The sequence below is a fragment of the Cetorhinus maximus genome, chromosome 19, assembly GCF_964194155.1.
Source record: "Cetorhinus maximus chromosome 19, sCetMax3.hap1.1, whole genome shotgun sequence".
Classification (NCBI taxonomy): domain Eukaryota; kingdom Metazoa; phylum Chordata; class Chondrichthyes; order Lamniformes; family Cetorhinidae; genus Cetorhinus; species Cetorhinus maximus.
In genome coordinates this window covers 68246599-68267622 of record NC_135897.1, presented here as the reverse complement: position 1 = coordinate 68267622, position 21024 = coordinate 68246599, and the positions used below count along the sequence as shown (strand labels likewise).

General features: G+C 44.0%; 1 protein-coding gene across 1 annotated transcript in view; it reads right to left on the bottom strand.

Annotated features, from left to right (window-relative positions):
* LOC144693881 (mucin-4-like) overlaps window positions 1-21024 on the bottom strand; it is a 102297-nt gene that overhangs the window by 53168 nt on the left and 28105 nt on the right. Inside the window, exons 11-16 of the mRNA XM_078564020.1 lie at window positions 19107-19240; window positions 11954-12118; window positions 8625-8780; window positions 7665-7795; window positions 1643-1731; window positions 278-460 (exon numbers count right to left, since the gene is read on the bottom strand). Coding sequence (XP_078420146.1) covers window positions 278-460; window positions 1643-1731; window positions 7665-7795; window positions 8625-8780; window positions 11954-12118; window positions 19107-19240 — 858 coding nt within the window. The remainder of the gene's footprint in view (window positions 1-277; window positions 461-1642; window positions 1732-7664; window positions 7796-8624; window positions 8781-11953; window positions 12119-19106; window positions 19241-21024) is intronic.

Sequence of the window (21024 nt, the reverse complement as noted above, 5' to 3'; positions counted from 1 at the left end):
ACCTTGCAGTGCCAGTCACAAATTTCTTGTCAGTAGCTGTGCTTTCTACTGCTCAAACGATGATGAGAAGCTATCAGTTAAATCTTCCTATATGTTCATAGTTATAGAAAATAACTGAATTGATGATACGCTCACTAATAAAATGCTTCACATAATACTGTAATTAGAATAGGAAATTTTGTTCGTTTATAGCCTTTCAGCTTCCCTAAAGTTTCTTAGCATATGAAGAAATCTTGAGATTGTACTTTCAAAAGAAAGAGACCTAAGAAATCCTTACCCAGATTGTAGTTTCGGAATCGATTGTCTGCTTGGCCTTGAGGAAAGGTGCATGGACAGGAAAGTAAACTTTGGTTCCATTTGGATGGATTTGGCTCTAATGTAAACCAACTTAGACAGTTTGCTTTGTAATTTACCCGTGGAGTACCCTGAATCAGTTTATGCAGTCGTACACCTTTCAAACCTAAAGGAGTACAAAATAGATTGGTATTTAACTGTATTTGAACTTCAGTGCTAATCTTCAAAATTTAATGATTTATATTTCTTTATAGTTAGGCCTATATCTTCAAAGCTCCGGGCAGTGTATCTGGGTGGGGGGGGGTTACCCCATCCCCGACCCCTCATGAGACCCTTCCCACATCCCTTCTGACCCCAGAGAGCCTCCCAACTACCACCTCCCCATTAGACCCCACCAGCCTGACATCCATCCCCCCACCCATGGGATGCTCCGATCCCCTCCCCCCCCCCCGACCTGCACAGGACTCCCCCGACAACACCCCTCTCAACTGCACACACCCTTGACTACACCCACTCTCCCCCCGCCGACTACAGCTCCCCTGACCAAATCCCCCCCTTGACTACCCTACTCCCCCCCGACTGAGCCCCCCTTGACCAACCCCCTTCTGACTGACACCCCTATGACCACCCACCCCCATTGTGCACGTGACACCCTCCCCCCCAACCACTCAACTAACCCCTCCCCCCCACCCCGAGACTGACAAGCTCCCAACCGACCCGCCACCACCGACTGACCCCACCTCCCACCACTGACCACCCGACCCCGCGACCCCCCCCCAACTCTGTTGCCACTCCACAGAAGTTCAGGCCCATAATCTTGAATTAAAATTAAACTGTCAAATTTAATTACAAGTTTCAGTGTAAACATTTGGGGACCAAAAAGCCTTGGATCTTCTGGCATATTCCTGCATTAATGAGTGCAGTGGAAAAGCTGCAAACTGGACTGGGCCCAGGATATCCCAGGCTCAGGCTTCCATGAGGAATTTCTATGATCTTTACTTGGAGCAGAGACTCCACTGGTGCTGAACAAGGCCACTGACATGAAGGGGTCAGGCCATGATGGAAATGACCAAACTAGAATTTCCCATATCCCTCGCATATTAGGCATTATGATTGTGTAATAGGATATTAAGAAATTATATGATCTGATTTTGAAATTGGAATATATTTGTTAGGCCATCATACGTTAGACATTGAGCACCACATTAGAAAACTTCAGTGGGTTCGATCATCTCATGAGTACTTAATTTTCATAAAATCTTGACTTCATAGCTTTCTATAATTTAGATAGCAAGAAAAATGTGTATAACTATCATTTTTTGTTAGCATAGAATAAATAGAAACAAACCTGTGTTTGGTCCTTTATATTTATCGGGTCGAAATCTTTCAGTGGCAGAAAGGTTCATTTGCACATTATTCAATAAAAATCCGTCGCCACTACCACAAAACACAAGAAAAAATATATCATTAGGTCAGCTCTGTCTGCTAAATATGCTAAGTTAAAGAAAATGGCCCAAAACTGGTCATTGTTTTTTGGAAGCGTGAAATTCATATGGCAATTTTGTGCAAGGATTCTGGGGGGCTCCTGTTTCTGCTGGCTTTCCATCCTGTAGTGGCTGTGCTGTTTTACAACCTGATCGGAGCTATTTACCAATGTTGCTGAGAGTTCATTATCAAGGAGCTGCAGGGGACCTGTGCAGCGTCCCACCCGTGCTGCCACCTGTGCAGCGTCCCACCCGTGCTGCCACCTGTGCAGCGTCCCACCCGTGCTGCCACCTGTGCAGCGTCCCACCCGTGCTGCCACCTGTGCAGCGTCCCACCCGTGCTGCCACCTGTGCAGCGTCCCACCCATGCAGCGTCCCACCTGTGCAGCGTCCCAACTGTGCTACCATCTGTGCAGCATCCAGCATTCTACCCATGCTGTACCTGCACACCATCCGACCCGTGCTGCCACCTGTGCCTGTATTAATCAGACAATTGATGTACTTTTTGAGAAAGATGGGAAATTCACCCAGTTTTATGTGACAGGAAGGCAAAAATGTTATTGCACTGTTGGGACACAAAGTGCTGGTTGCAAAAAATGGCATCATTGTATCACAATGAGCACCTACCGTTATCTCCTTAATTTTCTTAGAAGTTGCGAAATGGTCAGATTGTATCTGAGTAGGTGGAAATTTTTCATGTTAATAATGCCAGATTTTCAATTATGTAATTATCCAATAAATTCGGCCTTCTCCATACTCTTCAAATGAATATATGGTTTGTGGGTGACAAGGTGCATCCTTTGCTACCATAGGTAATGACTAGTCTCAAGTTTACAGTCTAGGGCCACAAAACTGAGCTCTGTAGAACTGTTGGTGTTGGCGCTATGGAAACCCCAAAGATATAAATGACATGGTCTTCACTGCCAGCAATTTCCGGTGTGTCCCATCGGACATCCTGTGCTGGGCAGGGTGTCAATGTAGGTGTGGCATTTGTGTGGCGGTTGAGTAAGGAGAGGTCAGCTGCTCCAGCTGATTTCAGCACTTTGCTGAAACTTTGACCACGCAGGCCAACAGAACTTACAGCTGCATGAGGGGGCACACTCATGTTATTTAAGAAGCCAGCTACCAAAATTGCAGGTGAGATGTTTTTGACTGACTTCTGCTATTGCAAAGTTGGTGGAAGTGCTGTGGCTTGTGTTTGAGAAGTGAGTATGTGTTTCCATTCAGGGAAGGCAAAGGATTTGTCACTTGTGGTCTACAGGAGATATGAGGGCTCTTGTTGCAGTACCTCGGAGTCTGCACATGACCAACAAATAGAGCAAAGGCTGCAGAGAGGGGAACCTTTGTGAAGAGGGAGAGGAAGAGGATCATTCGCAGAAGGAGCTACCAATCACATGTTTTCCAATTTGACATATCTCTATTTGAGCCAGGAGCATTGCCCGAGTTGTCTCAAGGAGGTTGTTATGGACAGGAGGAGGTTTAATTTAAACAGTCCTAATTTCTCCTGTCACCGCCAGTCCATAAACAGAAAGGTATTTTGATTTTCATTACCCCTTTATAAACGGTGGCATATTTCCCAACACCCCCCAGTTTTGGTGTGATCCAATTTTTGTTAATAGCTCTACAGCAAACTTAAGATGGGTAAACTCACAGGGTTAGTTTATTCGCACACTCAAAATGTGGGAGGGGGTAAAAGAGGGATGCAGAAAGAAATATTTATAGGGCAAAGATCACAGAGTAAAGAATTATTGTTTCATGTGCGTCCAGAGTCCAGAATCAAAGTTCAATGGTACATTCCTTCACAGAGATTGGCAGGCTGAAACTGATGCTGGATAATTCACTTTTCCAGTAAAAATGATTTCCACAATGAGATAGGCACGCCGAGATTAATTGGTCTTGTTGGCAATTGTATAGAAGTTTCAAATTCCCAGTAGAAACAGTGTAGATGGGGGCAGGCATTCAAAGCTGGACAGAGCCCTTCTTCTGAGTTGCTGCTTGCTAGATGGAAGATGGTAGACTGAGCTTTACCGCTCCACAAGGCAATACCACAGGTTCTCCCAGCTAAGGAGGCGGTGGGGGTGGGGGGGGGTTATGTCATATGACTCCCGCTTTTCTACTTTGACAAAGGGTGTATATTCATTTGTCTGGGTTCTTGAGGTTATTAATGTTAACAACCATTAATAATTACAAAGGAAAGTTGTTGGGCTCTTTGTCCTAGCAGACTAGTAGGCTTCAATGGCCAGGCCTGGCTTATGAAATGTAGAGTGCCTTTGTATTATTCCTTTTGAATTTGGTCTCTGTAACCCACAGAGCCTTTAGCATCTCTTCAGAGATAATGAGGCACAAATTTCTTCGATACTGCCGGATTAGTTCCTGTTGTTTGAAGGCCACAGCTAGGCATGGCTTCAGTCATTTTTAAAAGGTCATTGTCTAGTTTTAACATAAGGGTGCCATGTCATTCACAACTACCTGGACTCTCAGACTATAGCAAGGATAGCACTGTCACCGGCCATAAAGGCCACAGTGGCATTAAACATCTATGCAACTGGATCTTTCTAGATGGGTGTGAGTCGCATATCTAACATTTCCCGATATGCTGTCCATCAATGCATCCAGGAGGTAACAGAGACCCTCAATGTCAACAGGAGCAGGCACATGAATTTGCCAGGATAGTGGGATTTACAATGGTGCAGGAAGCCATCAACTGCACATGCCTGGCTCTTCGGGCCCCCCTGAGTCAATGGTGCCAGCTGTAAGTACTGCAAGGGCTACCATTCCATCAAAGTGCAAATGGTACCATGCATAGTATACCTTCCTGCTATTCAGACATTACTCAGTATACTTTCATTCTGAGGCAGACAGCTGTTCTTGCAGAACAAAAACAGAATTACCTGGAAAAACTCAGCAGGTCTGGCAGCATCGGCGGAGAAGAAAAAAGTTGACGTTTCGAGTCCTCATGACCCTTCAACAGAACAGTCCTTGTACCGCCCAGAACAACCAGAGGGTGGCTACTCAGGGACAAAGATTATCCCTACTACTATGATGATCCACCCCTTTTAACCCAACCAGGCAAGGACAAGGGGTGTAAAATGAGAGCCATGGAATTACAAGGGACATTGCAAAGTAGACCATTGGTGTGCTGAACCAACAGTGGGGGAGGACACCATATATGCTGGAATGTGTGTGGTCCTCCATAACAGCGCTATCACGACACAACAGCCATTGTCACCAGGAATCCTGAGGCCACTTTGAGGGGGGAGGAAGTGATGGAAGGCAGTGAAGAGGAGGAAGAGAAAGAGGAGGCAGAAGCAGAGAGGAGGCATCAGGGGCACTGTTGCTCTAAAGGTGTTGCTTGAGAGTGCCTGCTTGGACTCCACTTCCCATAGGATAACTTACCTTCACCATCACAGTTTTGCTATATCCCAGTTCATCATTAATTACAATGGGGACAGTCCATTACAACGTCCCCTTGACTGATCCTTCAATAAAAGCTGCCAAAAATAACCCTTCCATGAGAACTTTACTCAAAAACACATCCACTTATACAAACAAAAATAAACTTTACACCATTCTACATTCCCTTAGTGCCTGTCTTGAGTATACCTTTGCCTGACCTAGTGCTCCAGACAGTGCTATCCCTGCATGATTGTGTTACCTTTTCAGATTTCCCCTGCCAGAAGAACGTGTAGTGTTTCTCTTTAAGGGATCCACTTTGAGTGAGCCTAATTTCTTGCACACAGTAATGTTCACATTGAGCCTTATAAATTCTTTGTCAATCACAGCTGTCTTGCGTGCATCATCAACCTACAGGAGGTTGTTGGTAAGGCCAGGACGCAAGGTCCTTATGTTCCAGCTTGCAATTCGAAAAGCTGGTGTCTTCTTTGTTGAGCTTGTCTTGTCTGGTGCATAGATTAGAACCTGCCTGGCGAGAGATGACTCTCTAAGCTCCAAGCACCCATTGAAGCAAACAGGTTGTGGCAGAACAGCACTTAATTGACTGGGCACTGCCCAACCTGAGATGGGCATTAACTATCCACTGAGATATGACGATCTCTCTTGCCATCAGAAATAACCCCTCATGCTCACACTATACGCCAATTGCGTGATAGCTTCTAACTCATAACTATTGCTTCCCATGTTGTGTCAACATAAACCACAAAGCTGGAGTGTCCTCTTCAGGGCGCAGGCCTGGGCACCCTATATGGACACTCTAAGTTGCACAAGCATCAGGACCCTCCCTCATAGTATTGCTGGTATTATTCAAAAGAAAGGATAAAACCAGTGCTGTTTGGTACCCACTCTGCTGCAGGATTGCTGGATTTTCTGTTTGGGGTTTACTCCTTTAGCCTTCTTCTCTCCCACAAGCCAGTAAGGTTATTTACCCATAGCTGGCGGGGTCTGGTTCATGGGCACCAAGGCGTATGCAGGTGGGCCTATATGTAACACATCTGGGGGCCAGATCTCCTCTGAGTCCCCTGTAGTTTAGCCAGGGACTGCAGGGTACATAGTGCCTCCCCATGGCGACATACATAAACTATCTAGGGCTTGCTGATGGAGAAGCTGTGTACTTAGCTTACACACTTGACTATTTTTGTTTCATAATACTTGCATTGTCACCCAGCAGTGAGAGTTGAAAGCAAGAGGCAACAGAGTGACTACTATGCACCACACTCTACGCTAATACACTTGATGCATCACATCACTAGAGAAGCATCTCACCCCCAAACTGAATGCGAAATTCTATCATGTTTTGATCACTCTTACCGAGACGATCCTTTACTGTGAGGTCATTAATTAATCCAGTCTTGTCTCATTACACATTACCAGGTCTAAAATAACCCATTGTTGCTGGTCAAGAATGCATTCTTCTAAGAAACTGTCCTGAATACACTATAAACTCATACTCCAGGCTACCTTTGTCAATTTGATTCATCCAAACATAAATAGGTCAGCCTGAATGAGATTAAGTAAAAAATTATTGTTTTTTAAAAAAACCCCAAAAGCAAGGCAGCACTGCACTGGTGATAAAATGTCTGATTAATGAAAAAAAAACATGATATTATGGTCTATCTCTGCACAGTTTCTAAAAAAGATGAAGAACTTTCAGCAACATTGGTAAACACCTTGGGCTGAATTTTGCTGTCGGCGAGCAGGGGGTGGGGCCCGCTCGCCGACACGTAAAATGACGCGGGATGATGTCAGGTGGAACCCCCGACGTCACTCCGCCCCATTTAAATTTTCAGGAAGGCGGGCCCGCAGCAAAATCAGCTGCGGGCCCGCCAATCTGTCAATGGCCAATTGACAGAATCATTGAAACAATTAAAAGACCTGCCCGACCAACCTTAAGGTTGGCGGGCAGGCCAGGAGCCCCGGCGGGCAATAGAAAAAACATGAAACCTCATCCACCGGCGGGTTGAGATTTCATGTAGGGATTTTAAAAGTTTAATAAAGTTTTAGTGTAATTTATGAACATGTCCCATCTCATTTGACACTGTCACATGAGGGGAACATGTTAAGGATTTTTTTTTCTATTTTTAACGTTTTTAAAACTGTCAGCGATCTTCCTGAGGCAGCACTTAGCCTCAGGGAGATGTGTGCTCTTTCGCACGAAAGAGCGCACTCTCGCTTTTGGGGAATCCCTCCCCCCCGCCCGCACAGGAAGCGCATAGCGCTTCCCGGCAGACATCATGCTGGGTGGACCTTAATTGGCGGCAGGGCCTGCTTCTCCAGCAGGGATCGGCTCCCCGCCCACCGGAGATTGGTTCGGGCCCGCCTGCCCGGTAGGCAGCAAATTCTGCCCCTTAGATCAAATTGTAAAACAAAATTGCTTTATGAATTTCATGCTAGAAACTTAGCAAAACTTACTGGACAGAGGGGTAAGCTTACCTGTTGTAGCCAATAACAACATTTTTAGAACTAAGTGTTGATACATCCCAGTTCATTCCTCCAGCCTGATATAACATTAAAACGAACGAGGAGCTGCCATCTGTAGATACAACTGCTTGGTAGGTGTTTGTCTACAATTAAGGCAGTGAATATAATTGTTAGATTTTTAGTCTGACATTGAAAATAGTGTAATAAATTATGGTATTAATTTTGAACAGAAAATAGTTTTCATAATATCAAGTTTGTTGTGCTTAGATTATACTATAAAATTATCACTTTTTAATGCAGGTATATAACATATAATAACGCATTTCAGAGGTTACTTATAGGTTACTAAAGGTTCTTGGGTGTAATAAAGTGTGGTTTTGATGTTTTCAATCTTTGGGTTAAAAGTGAGTATGCAGGCCATTTTTCAAAAAAGGAGAAGCACCAAATCCTTTAATCAGTTATGAATTAAAACCAAGCATCTCAAATACTATATGGAGTAGCTGAGGCAAATAGCATAGATGCAACTAAGGGGGAAATAGATAAGTACATGAGAAAGAAAGGAATGGGATAGGGTTAAATGAAGTAGGATCAGGTGGAGCATAAACACCAACTTGGATTAGTTGGACTAAATAGTCTGTTTCTGCGCTGCAAACGCTATATACAAATAGTACTGGGAAGGTACTCAGCCACTGTAGAATTGGGTATTACGGAGTAAGGAATACAAATCCAACAACCAGATCCTACAAGCCCCACTGAAAATTGTCAGGGAAAAAAGGCACAACATTTAGGAAAAGAGAATGCAAAATACTGCAGGTGTTAGAAATGTCTTTCAACTTTGTTTGAACGAAAACACAATGGCCACCCATGAGCAGTATTTAACTTATTCAAATTACTCTTTTTTCCAGTTATGTTAAGCTGATGGCCATTGGTGATACAATCATAACATGATTCACTTAAATTATGTAGTAATACCTTCACATCTGTTTGGGCAGCAGGGAATGCAGGTACCTTATCCCAGGTTATCTTTAAGGTCCATTTGGCCTTATATTCAAAATTAAGGTACCTTTTTATTGTTGTTTCTAATCTCTGCGTTAGGTTAAAAGATTCGTTACCATATGTTTTGTATTCCTATAAAATAAAAGTGCAGTGATTATGGAATGTACATTACCTCATCCAAAATTATTACTATTCTGCTCTGTCACTTTCACCCTCTTCTGCTTAAAGTAGTTAAATATGAAATATCTTTTAAGCTTGAGTTGTGTCTTCAGGTTGTAGAGTTTGTGGTAACTCAAGCATATCAACCCTGAAGGATCATGAACAATTGAACATTGTTTCCCCTATGCCTTCCCTGCTCCAGAATAAATAATCAACCTCTTCAACCTCTTCTCATCACCAAGATGCCTTAAATTGATATCAATTTAATTGTTCCGATTGTTATGTTCCCATCGAGACTTTTATTTTTGGAAATCCAAAAGCCAAGGTATTTACTAAAAGAATGAAGCCACAAGATTCACAGTTTAAAACAAAAGGAAAGAATTTTACTGCACAAAAATCAAAGAACATGATAACTAATAACTGCATTCTATCTTAAGTAGTCAGTCACGTTAAATATATTAAAAGTACAATAAACACAGTTACTTATACTTTAAACTGAGCTTCTTAACTCAACTTTCCTTCTACGCCCATTTGGCTTATACTTCCAATAAACTCAAGCCAGCTATTTATCCAACATTGGAAGATTGACCACTGATTCAAAGATTCATATAAGGGCAGAGGTTTCTTGGTCCTTCCACTTACTTGCAGCAAGGTTTTCTTTTCAAACCTCCTCCAATCATCTCACAGTTATACATTCCTAGCTCAACACAGGTGTTGTTAGTGTCTTAAGCATAGCCACATTGGATCAGAACTCTCCTGGTTCTAATATTTTTTAAGTCTGACATCTTGCATCTAAAATGCTCTCTCTCTCTCCCTTATCAGCTTGGCTATCCCAGAAGTCCAATTCACTGTTTAGGAGTCCTTCATTTAATAAGAGGCTGAAACTCCTTTGGCCAGCACCCAGAATTTTAAGTATTCTAAAAATAAAAACCCAATGTGAAACCAGAGTCACACCCACAATCTACTCAACCCTGTAATTAATTTCTTGTTGACCATTTTTCTATTGTTTATCTCCCAGGCAATTTGGTCACATGATCAAGGTGCTTTACCAGACATCATCCCTAATAAAGCTTAGTTCTTAAAAGAACCATACCATTAATCCCTTCATTTCATTCAGGAAAATAATCAACATTTTTGCATAATTGCACAATCAAGTCTCCTCTGTTTTTTGCGGTGCTCCATCAATCAGCCTCTTGCTGGAGTTCTGGGAGACTAGAGGAGATTGGAAGAGTCCTTAAGGAAATTTTTGGCCCGTTGGACTGAATTTTCCTGGCCCATTGAGTTTGGGCTGGGCGGCAGGAGAGCTGGCGGGAAAAGGTGCTGCAGAGGATCTCGTATCATCCTGCCACCAGGGCATATTGCCTGCAGCAGAAAGCTTGGCAGCACGACTGCCCTCCCAGGCAACCAACTGAGCAACTTAAATGGCCAATTAAGGGCAACTTTGCACCCTACAGGCATTTTGTCTGTGTTAGGGGTGCCCACCACTATGCGGGGAAACCACCACCAAAACCCAGATGGTCTGCCAGTGGGTTCCAAGTTTGGGGGAGAAGAGGACACCTTGATGAATACCCAATGGCTTATGGAGAGTGCTCATGGTGCAGTGGTCGCCCCTGTAGCAATGGCACTGCCATTGAAACATGACACCCTGCCTATGTGGCCCCCAGCCTAAGTCACCTCTCCTTGAGGGCATTGAATCATTAAGACCCCCTCTCCCTGGAGCTGCAGCCTCAGCACTGGCCACCACTATCTAGCAGTTGTACTGTAGAGGCTGAGTTGTCAGCCCTCTAATTGGGCCAGCGACTTTTGGGGCAGGCCGCCATCCTCAATTGGCAGTCAAGAAAGCAGCTTCTTAATTGGCTGACACTGGCAATATCCTGTCCAGGGTCCTGCTGGTCACCAAAGTGGGTCTGGCTGTCATTTTGGTCCTTGGCAATGGGACTTAATTGTCACTTATTCATAAGAATTAATTCCAACTACCATAGAGTTATTGTGCAAAATTAAGTTATTTGGCTCCATTTCTAATGGTCATTGTAGCCCTAGTACCAAGTCGTCAGGTCCAGACTCCAGCAGCTGACATTCCTGGTCACCTGCTCCCAATTCCTTCTGAGGGCGGTTTTTGTGAGTTTCCTGTTCACCCATGGGTCCTTGGCATATCTCTTCCTATTCACCTACACTGCTGATGCCTCCAGTGCTGCATCCATCTCCATGGATCCCTCTGCCTGCCTCTGTGCTCACTTTGCAACAATTTACATTGCAGCAATGTTTTTGTGCAGTGTCCCTTTTAAATCAGCCTGCCTTTAGGAGGGTATGCTGCCTATTTCACGTGGTCTGTAGGGCCTGTTGCAGAGCTTATGGACAGCATTCCAGAGCAGACATAGCATAGCATAGCAGCCAGCTCGATAATCATTCAGAGAGGTGAGCACATGTATTTTGCATGTTGCCCACCTTGATCTGAACAGGCATGGGAAGCTCATGACTTGTGAACTACACACTCAAAGAATAGGTTCATACAATTTCCAGCCCTTAGATTTTACAATACAAGCTAATATTTCAGTGCACAATTGAGGGAGTGCTACACATTTGATGGTGTTATCTTTTGAATTAGACATTAAACTGAGGCCCTCCCTATTCTATGTAAAAGATCCCATGATACTATTCTAAGATTAAGGGAATTTACTGGTATTCTAGTCAATATTTATGTCTCAAAAACACCACTAAAACACATGATCTAGTCAATTATCTTGTGGCTGCTGGTAAGATGCTTTGTATATTAGCTGCCATATTTCAATACACTACAGTCATGAGATTTCCAATGTACTTAATTGGCCATGAAGCATGTTGTGACATTGTGAGAATGAGAAAGGTCTTATATTTATTACGACTTCATTCTTTTTGAGTTGTTCACAAACTCTGAAAATCATAACAAATCTATATTTTCAATTATTTTGTTGGTTGGTAACTGGTGCATGAATCTAGTTTCACAGGTAGCATATTCAGGCAGTGTTTCAGTCTGGCAAAGAAGTCACCCTACATTTTACTTACATCCTCACACCTATTTTTCAATATTTTCCAGTAATCACATTTATCTAATTTAGTTAAACTGATTGACAATATAAATTACTATCATTGTTCAATAGTGATTGTACCTGATAGAAAACATTTCCAACACTGCCTGAAAGGTCTGCATCAATCCAGAATACTGCAATCATAGGTGGTTTAGAACTTGCAGTAAATCCATTAACTGGTGGATTCGTATAAGAGAAAATCTCAGTCTCCGATGATGGAAAAACAATCAGGCCATTGTCTGTAAACTGCCAATCAAAATAAAAGATTTTTTAATAACTTAAAAAATAGCATAATTGTATTGCAGGGGGGAAAAAGCAGTATCAAGGCAGTATAAACAATACTAGCAGAGTCCCACAAAACATCTGCAGTCAAATGAGTACACTTAACCAATTCTAGCATCGTATTCACTCCACACATTCCCTCCCTCTCCCATGACATTCCATCCCCCCTCCCATGCCACCCCTTCCCTCCTGTGCCACACCATACCATGACACTCTGTCTTTCCCATTTTATTCTTCTTGTGCCATCCCCATTCCACCATACCATGCTGTGCCCCCTCCCATGCCATCCCACCTAAATGTTCTGCTCCCCCATAATGTCCCCTCATACCATCTCCCCACCCACTTCCAATTCTTCCCCCCATCCTCTCACATGTTGCTCCACCCTATACTGTCCACACACCAGCCCCCCCACCAATATCTCCAGCAGGATAACTTTGTTGTTGGGCTCCCCTCACCTTCAGTTGCACTTTTTCCCCACCTACCCACCCAACCCACCACTGCTGCCATCACCAACTGTTGCCAGCTGCATGTGCATTACACGCTCCAGTCCTCCGTGCATCCTGCATGCCTCCGTCTGCATCAGGCTCCACCCAAGAAAGCAACTCATTAACTGATCAGAAAAGTGAGGACAGACAAAAACTTTCTATTATTATTATAGGTGAGCAGATTTCCAGGGCACCTTGATATGTTGAATGAACATCCTGTGCCATTTGTGTTCTCGACAGTTACATATGCAAGAAGTGTCAGCAGCTGGAGGGGCTGGAGCTCCAGATTTTGGAGTTTAGGCAGGAGCTGCTGTGAGGTTGAAAGCCACATGAATAGCCTGTTTCAGGAAGTGGTTATCTCACAGTTTAAGCTGTTAGAGAAGGAATGGGTGACTGCCAAACACACAAGGAGGAGCAGGTGGGTAATGTAGGAGTTGATATTCAAATCTGAATACTGACAAGGGCAATGTTTTCCTCTGGGGAAGTACAGCCAAAGTCATGGCCACAGCAACACTGGTAGCTCAGCTACACAGGGCGGGAAGAGGAAGGACAGGAAAACAATAATGATAGAGGGTTCAATAGTTAGTCAGCGGACAGTGTTTCTGCAGTCTCAGACATGATTGCAGGATGATGTGTTGTCTCCCTGATGCCAGGGTTAAGGATATCACTGAGCGGCTACATAAAATTCTGAGTGGGAAGGGTGAACAACTAGAGGTCATGGACCACTTTGGTACCAAAGTTATAGTTAGAAAGAGTGATGAGATCCTGAAAGCAGATTTTAGGAAGCTAAGAAAGAAATTAAAAAGGAGAACCTGAAAAGTGGCAACCTTCAGATTGCTTCCAGTGCTATGCACTACTGAGTATAGAAATAGGAGGATAGTAGAGATGAATATGTTGTTGGAGAATGTGTTCAGGTTGGCAAACTGTAACTAGTGGAGTGCCACAGGGATCAGTACTGGGGCCTCAACTACAGGGCATTCAACGACTTGGATGAAGAGACTGAATTGTATGGTAGCTAAATTTGCCGATGACACAAAGGTAGTTAGGAAATTATGTTGTCAAGAGGACATAAAGAGTCTACATAGGGATTTAGATAAAATATATTATTTAAATGGAGAGACTGCAGAATTCTATGGCACAACGGAATGTGGGTGCCCTGGTACGTCAATCACAAATTGTTAGTAAGCAGGTTGCAGCAAGTAATTAGGAAGGCAAATGGAATGTTGGCCTTTATTGCAAATGCAATTGAGGATAGAAGTAGAGAAGCATTGCTACAGCTGGGCAGAGCCTTCGTGAGGCCACATCTGGAGTACTGTGTACAGTTTTGGTCTCCTTACTTAAGAAAGGATATAATTGGGTTAGCAACAGGTTAGAGAATGTTCACATGACTGATTCTGGGATAAAGGAGTTATTTTATGAGGAAAGGTTGGACAGGCTTGGCTTATATTCATTGGTCTTTAGAAGAATGAGAGGTGACCTTACTGAAACATATAAGATCCTGAGGGGACTTGACAGCATGGGTGCTGTGGGCATGTTTACCTTGTGGGGGAGTCTAGAACTAGGGGACACAGTTTAAAAATGAGCATTGTTCCAATTAAGACTGAGATGAGGAAAGTTTTTCTATCAAAGGGTCGTTAATCTATGGAATTCTCTTCCCCAGACAGCAGTGGAGGCTGGATCATTGAATATATTCAAGGCTGAGTGAGATAGATTTTTGATTGACAAGGGAGTTAAGGGTTATGGGAGGGGCAGACAATAAAGTGGAGTTGAGGTCACAATTAATTAAACATGATCTTACTGAATGGCAGTACAGGCTTGAAGGGTTTGAATAACCTACTCCCGCTCCTAATTTGTATGTTCTTGTGAGAGATGTTACAGGAGGGAGGGCTTTAGATTCCTGAGGCATTGGGACCAGTTTTTGGGAAGGTGTGGCCTGTCTAAGATGGATGGGTTGTTGCCTCAACGGGGCTGGGATCAATATCGTCACAGAGAAGTTTGCTCATGCTGTTAGGGAGGGTTGAAACCGACTTGGCAGGAGATATGAACCTGAGCATAAATTCAGAAGGAACAGAAAAAAAGCTGGAAATGGAAAGCTGAAAACTATAAGTGAGTAACATAGAAAATAGGGGCAGGAGTAGGTCATTTGGCCCTTCGAGCCTGCTCTGCCATTCAACATGATCATGGCTGATCCTCTATCTCAATGCTATACTCCCACTCTCTCCCCATACCCCTTGAAGCTTTTAGAGTCTAGAAATCTATCTATTTCCTTCTTAAATATATTCAGTCACTTGGCCTCCACAGCCCTCTGGGAAGGGAATTCCACAGGTTCACCATCCTCTGAGTGAAGAGGTTCTTCCTCATCTCAGTTGTAACTGGTCTACTCTGTATCCTAAGATTGTGACCCCTTGTTCTAGATCCCCAGCCAGAGGAAACATCATCCCTGTATCCAGTCTGTCCATCCCTGTCAGAATTTGATATGCTTCAATGAGATCCCCTCTCATTCTTCTGAACTCTACTGAATACAGGCCTAGTTGGCCCAATCTCTCCTCATACGACAATCCTGCCATCCCAGGAATCAGTCAGGTGAACCTTCACTATACTTACTCTATGGCAAGTATATCCTTTCTTAGGTAAGGAGACTAAAACTGCACACAATACTCCAGGTGTGGTCTCACCAAGGTCCTGTACACCTGAGGTAAGACATCCTTGCTCCTGTACTCAAGCCCTCTTGCAATAAAGGCCAATGTTATATTTGCCTTCTTAATTGCTTGCTGCACCTGCATGTTTGCTTTCAGTGACTGATGTACAAGGACACCCAGGCCCCTTTGTACATCAACATTTCCCAATCTATCATCATTTAAATAATACTCTGCCATTCTGTTTTTCCTACCAAAGTGGATAACTTCACACTTATCCACGTTATACTGTATCTGCCATGTATTTGTCTACTCACTCAACTTGTCTAAGTCACCTTGAAGCCTCTCACTCACCACTCACTCATATTCCCACCTAGTTTTGTGTCATCAGCAAACTTAGAAAAATTACATTTGGTTCCCTCATCCAAATCATTGATATATATTGTGAATAGCTGGAGCCCAAGCACTGATCCCTGCGGTACCCCACTAGTCACCACCTGCCATTCTGAAAAAGACCCGTTTATTCCTACGCTGTTTCCTGTCTGCTAACCAATTCTCAAACCATGAGTATGAAAGGCTGAGGAAACAAAAGCTAGAAAACATACAACAAAGGAGTTATTTGTGATTAAAGGTATATATTTTCATGGAAGGAGTCTACTGAATAAGATAGATGAGCCGAGGGGACAGAGAGATGTTTGGAAGGATCATGTCATTGCTACTGAACTATGGCTTAAAGAGGGGCAGGAATGGCAACTCAAACATTCTTGATTACTGGGTTTTCAGACAGGATAGAGATTAAAATGAGTGGAGGGCTGTGGGAGGTTGCACTATTGGTTAAAGAAACAATCACAGCTCTGAGGAGGGATGATAAATTAGAAAGATCATCAAATGAGGCCATGTGCATTGAACTGAGGAATAAAAAGGGACAAACACATTGCTGGGGGTATATGATAGAACCCCAAGCAGTCAGGGGAAGGTAGAAAAGTGAACATGTAGGCAAATTTTTGAGAAGTGCAGAAACAACGGTAATAGTAGAGGATTTCAACCACCTTAATATTAACTGTGGTGGAATCAGTATAAAAAGTATAGAGCATACAGAACTTGTAAACAACATTCTGGAGAATATTTTTAGCCAATATATAGCAAGCCCAACAAGAGGAGCAGCAGTTTTGGAATTAAGTTGAGAGAATGAAGCTGAGCAGGTGGAAAATATCAGTGGGAGAGATTTTTAGTGGTAGTGATCATCACAGTATCACAGCATCTTTACAGTGCAGAAGAAGGCCATTCGGCCCAACGAGTCTGCACTGGCTCTCTAAAAGTGCATTCCAACTAGTCCCACTGCCCTGCCTTATCCCAATAATCTTGCACATTCTCTCTTTACAGGTAGCAATCTAATTCCCTTTTGAATAGCTTGATTGAACCCATTCCTAGTTGCCTATGAGAAGGTGGTGGTGAGCTCCCTTTTTGAAGTGCTGCAGTGTAGGTACACCCAGAGTACTGTTAAGAAGGGAGTTCCAGGGATTTTGACCCAGCGACAGTGAAGGAACAGCGATATATTTCCAAGTCAGGATGGTAAGTGACTTGGAGGGGAACTTGCAGGTGGTGGTATTCCCATCTATCTGCTATCCTTATCCTTCTAGGTAGTAGTGGGTTTGGAAGGTGCTGTCTAAGAAGCCTTGGTGAATTCCTGCAGTGCATCTTGTAGATGGCACACACTGCTGCTACCGTGCGTCGGTGGTGGAGGGAATGAATGTTTGTGGATGTGTGACTAGTGGGCATGGATTCAAAGTAATTGGCAAAAGGAGTAAAAATGATGTGAAGAAAAAAATTTTCACCCAGAGGGTGGTTGGAGTCTGGAAAGGATTTTCTCAGAGGGTGGTGGAAGCAGGTTCAATCGAGGTATTCAAAAGGGAATTGGATTGCTATCTGCAAAGGAAGAATCTGCAAGGTTAGGAGGATAAGGCAAGGCAGTGGGATTAGGTAGAATGCTCTTTCAGAGAGTTAGTGTGGGCTCAATGGCCCAAATGGCCTCCTTCTGCACTGTAAAGATTTTGTGACTGCAGGAAGATGTCAATTAACTGGATAGGTGGGCAGAAAAGTGGCAAATGGAATTCAGTCTGGAGAATATGAAGTAATGGATTTGGATAAGGCAAACGAGGCAAGATAGTATGGAATAAATGGTAGGATATTGAGAAGTGAAGAGGAACAGAAGGAGCTTGGAGTGCATGTCCATAGATCCCTGAAGGTAGCAGGAAATGAAGGTAAGGTGGTGAAAAAGTCTTACAGGAACTTTCCTTTATTAGCTTAGGCATAGAATATAAGAACAGGGAGGTTATGGTAGAACCGTTCAAAACACCAGTTAGATCACAGCTAGAGCACTGTGTGCAGATCTGACCATTGCATCACAGGAAAGATGTAATTGCACAAAACAGGTTCCAGAGGAAATTTATGTGGAATGGAGAATTTTAATTATGAGGAAAAGTTGGATAGGCTGGAGTTGCTTTCTATGCAACAGAAGAGGCTGAAGAGAGATTTAACTGAAGTGTATGCAACCACGAAGGGCCTACATAGACGGGATAAGAAGGGTCTACTTCCCTTAGCAGAGAGGTCAAGAACCAGGGGGACTTAGATTTCAAGTAATTGGTAGAAGGATTAGAGGGGAGTTGAGGAGAAATGTTTTCATCCAGAGGGTGGTGGGGGTCTGGAGCCCACTGCCTGAAAGGGCGGTAGGGGGAGAAACCCAAATTGTGTCTAAAAATTACTTGGATAGGCACTTGAATTGGAAAGTGGGATTAGGCTGGGCACCTCCTTTTCAGTTGACACAAAGAGAGACATACAATGGGATAAATAGCCTCCTTCCGTGTAATAAATGTTCTATGTTTTCAATGGGTTCGATTTTACCCGGTGCCATCCCCCCCCCACCCCACTCTCCGGTTAAAAAGTCATGGGCGGGGGGCGGAGTGGTAGGGGAGCCCACCCAGTGGAAGAACGACTGCCCCACAACCATTTAACGGCCAATTGTTCATGAATAGACTGGAGGTGGGACTTTTGCCCTCCAGGGATAGGAAGTCTTGCCTCAGGGAGCTGCCAGCCAATCAGAGGCTAGCCGCTCTTCATTAATGGCACCACCAAAGGTTACCGTGGTCACTGCCAGTACTAAACCCGGGCTTGAGAAGGCATCAGCGATGGAAGCAGGCTTTGAGTCTTTGGGGTCTTGCTGGAGCCAAGCTGGCTGGCCACAGTGAGGGGAGTGGGAGGCTGGGGTTTGAAAGGCCATTGGAGGTTGGAGGAGGGGATCCTGGAGGGATAACACTTTGGGGTTGGGTGGGGGGGTGAGGAGGGCGCCTCCAATGGGCCCATGAGCCCATTAAGGAAGGACCTTTCTGCCAGCCACCAGCACATGCAGGGAAACCTGCTGGGCTGGCTGCTTGGTGTGGGGCTCCCCCACTGCCAGTTAAATCCAACGGCGGTAATAATTGCCCACTTAAAAGTCTCAGTTGGCCCACTGGTGGGCAGGTCACCCAATGGTACTCCATTGTTGATAATTGTGGTGGGAACAACAGCGAGTAGGTAGGTGGCAGAACGTGCACTCTGCCTTCAAACCCACCCGCCAGGTAGTGTTAAATCCAGCTATATGTTTCTATGCAGATGCTCAATTGGACATGATTCTCTCTGGCAATGTATAATTGATGCACTGTGTTGCTGATCTGCTCCATTGTATTAGATATTAATTGCTTTTATGCTTGTTGTACCTCTGTCTCATGTACATAAATGTTTATATTCAATCTGTGATGAACGAGAGCTTTAGTTAAAACCACTTCCAATACTTACATAAAGCAAAGGATACTGAGTGTTCCCAAAAGGAAAGCCAATCTCTGGCTTAAAAACAGGAGACTTCACATCAGGACTAGTTGCTGTCAGCTTTTTATCATGAGCTTTCTCTCCATATTCAAAAAGTCTGTTAGCTAACCAAAAGTAAAAATATGTGAACGTGAAATTAGAGAAACATTTTCACTAAAAATGCTAGAAACTTAATTTTTTAAAATTAATTCTCAACTTCTGGATGTTGCTGGCAAGGTTAAGATTTATTGCCCGTTTGTAATTGCCCTGAGAAGGTGAAAGTTGGAAATTTCCTTGAACCACTGCATGTTGCTTGCTGCCCACTTCAGAGAGCAGCTAAGAGTAAAACATGTTGGTGTGGAACTTCAGACAATTGTACAGCATTTGTTCCATTGTGTCACGCCCATTCCTTTACTCTTTCCCTATAGCTATGCAATTTTTTCCTTTTTAAGGAGATCTGCTCCATTGTATTAGATATTAGTTACTTTTATGCTTGTTGTACCCCTGTCTCATGTACACAAATGTTTATGTACTGAACTGTAGCTCAGTTGGTAGCAACTCTTGTCTCTGAGCCAGAAGGCTGTAGATTCAAGTTCACTATTGGACAAAAATCTAAGCTTATGCTATGGTACAGAACTGAGGGAGCTTTGGTGGTATAAATTCTCCACCTTAGTGCATCATGCTTCCCATTAAGAGCAATGTGGGCAGGAATACATTTGCTGTCATGGCACATCCAGCTCAGCAAATCAGGGACAAGCAGCTGGTGATTTTCCATGTGCAGGATGTGGAGTCACGGCTATTGATAATTCAGGCACAAATGTACCTCCCTCATGATTTTATGTCTATTAAAATGGAAAATAATGGTGAGGAGCATGCAGCTAAATTCCCGATATGTGCTTCTATACATGGAACACCGAAAGAGAAAATTTACACTATCATCACTGCAATGGAGTTAGTGGGCTGAATTTTCCATGTGTTGGGCTGGATTTTATGGGGCACCATGATTCCTGCCCCCAGCTAAAAAGTTGTGGGGGGAGTGGGGTTTTGGGGGGGGTGGAGGGGTCAGAGCCCACCCACCTTCGTGGTGGTTGCCCCACAACAATTTGACCCTGGGAGCAGCATTATTTGCTTTTAAGGTAAGACTTTCACCACTTTCTCAGGAGGAAGTCTTGCCAGCCAATCGGATTGGTGCCAGCTCTATAGTCCCAGCGGAGTGAGCCAGGAGTGGTGGCCACACATGGGATTACAGTCAGTCCCCAATGCTGAGGAGCCCTGGTAAGTCCAGGGTCAGAGTTCCTCAGCAAGGAGCTGAGAGGGGTGGGTGGCTGGTTTCAAGAGGCCCAGGGAAGAGTTTAAGGTGGGATGACATTGGGAGGAGAGTGCTTTCAATGGGCCTAAGGGACCTGCAAAGAAAGTCTTCCTCTGCCCCTGGCTTTGCCTGAAAAGAGCCCATACAGCTAAATTTGCTAGGCTTCCCGCATAGCCATCAATAGGTCCAAGGGCAGGCCACCTGTCACCTTGCCGCCCCCTGTAAGATTTCAGACAGTTTGGGGGTGATTATCAAGGCCACCGCTGGAATTTATGTACATCGCACATTTACTTAAAATCCAGCTCACTGAATATTTCTGTCTGTCTGGATCATTTGCTGATCTATAACCTGACTGCCAGAGCTTCGCACTTACTGGGTCAATTTTCTGGAAGATAACCAATTAGCAGGTGCCTCTGGGTTTGCCATCCATTTAGGGACAGTGAACTGGTTGAGAGGGAGGGAGGGTCAATGAGTGCATGGACAGCTTCCATAGTAGGTGGTGTGTCAGTGTGTTGCCGAGGTGAAAACCTCAAAGCAGGGTGGAACAAAATGACTGTGAGAAAGTACTGAGGGGATCTGCAGCCATCTCTGCAGCATGAG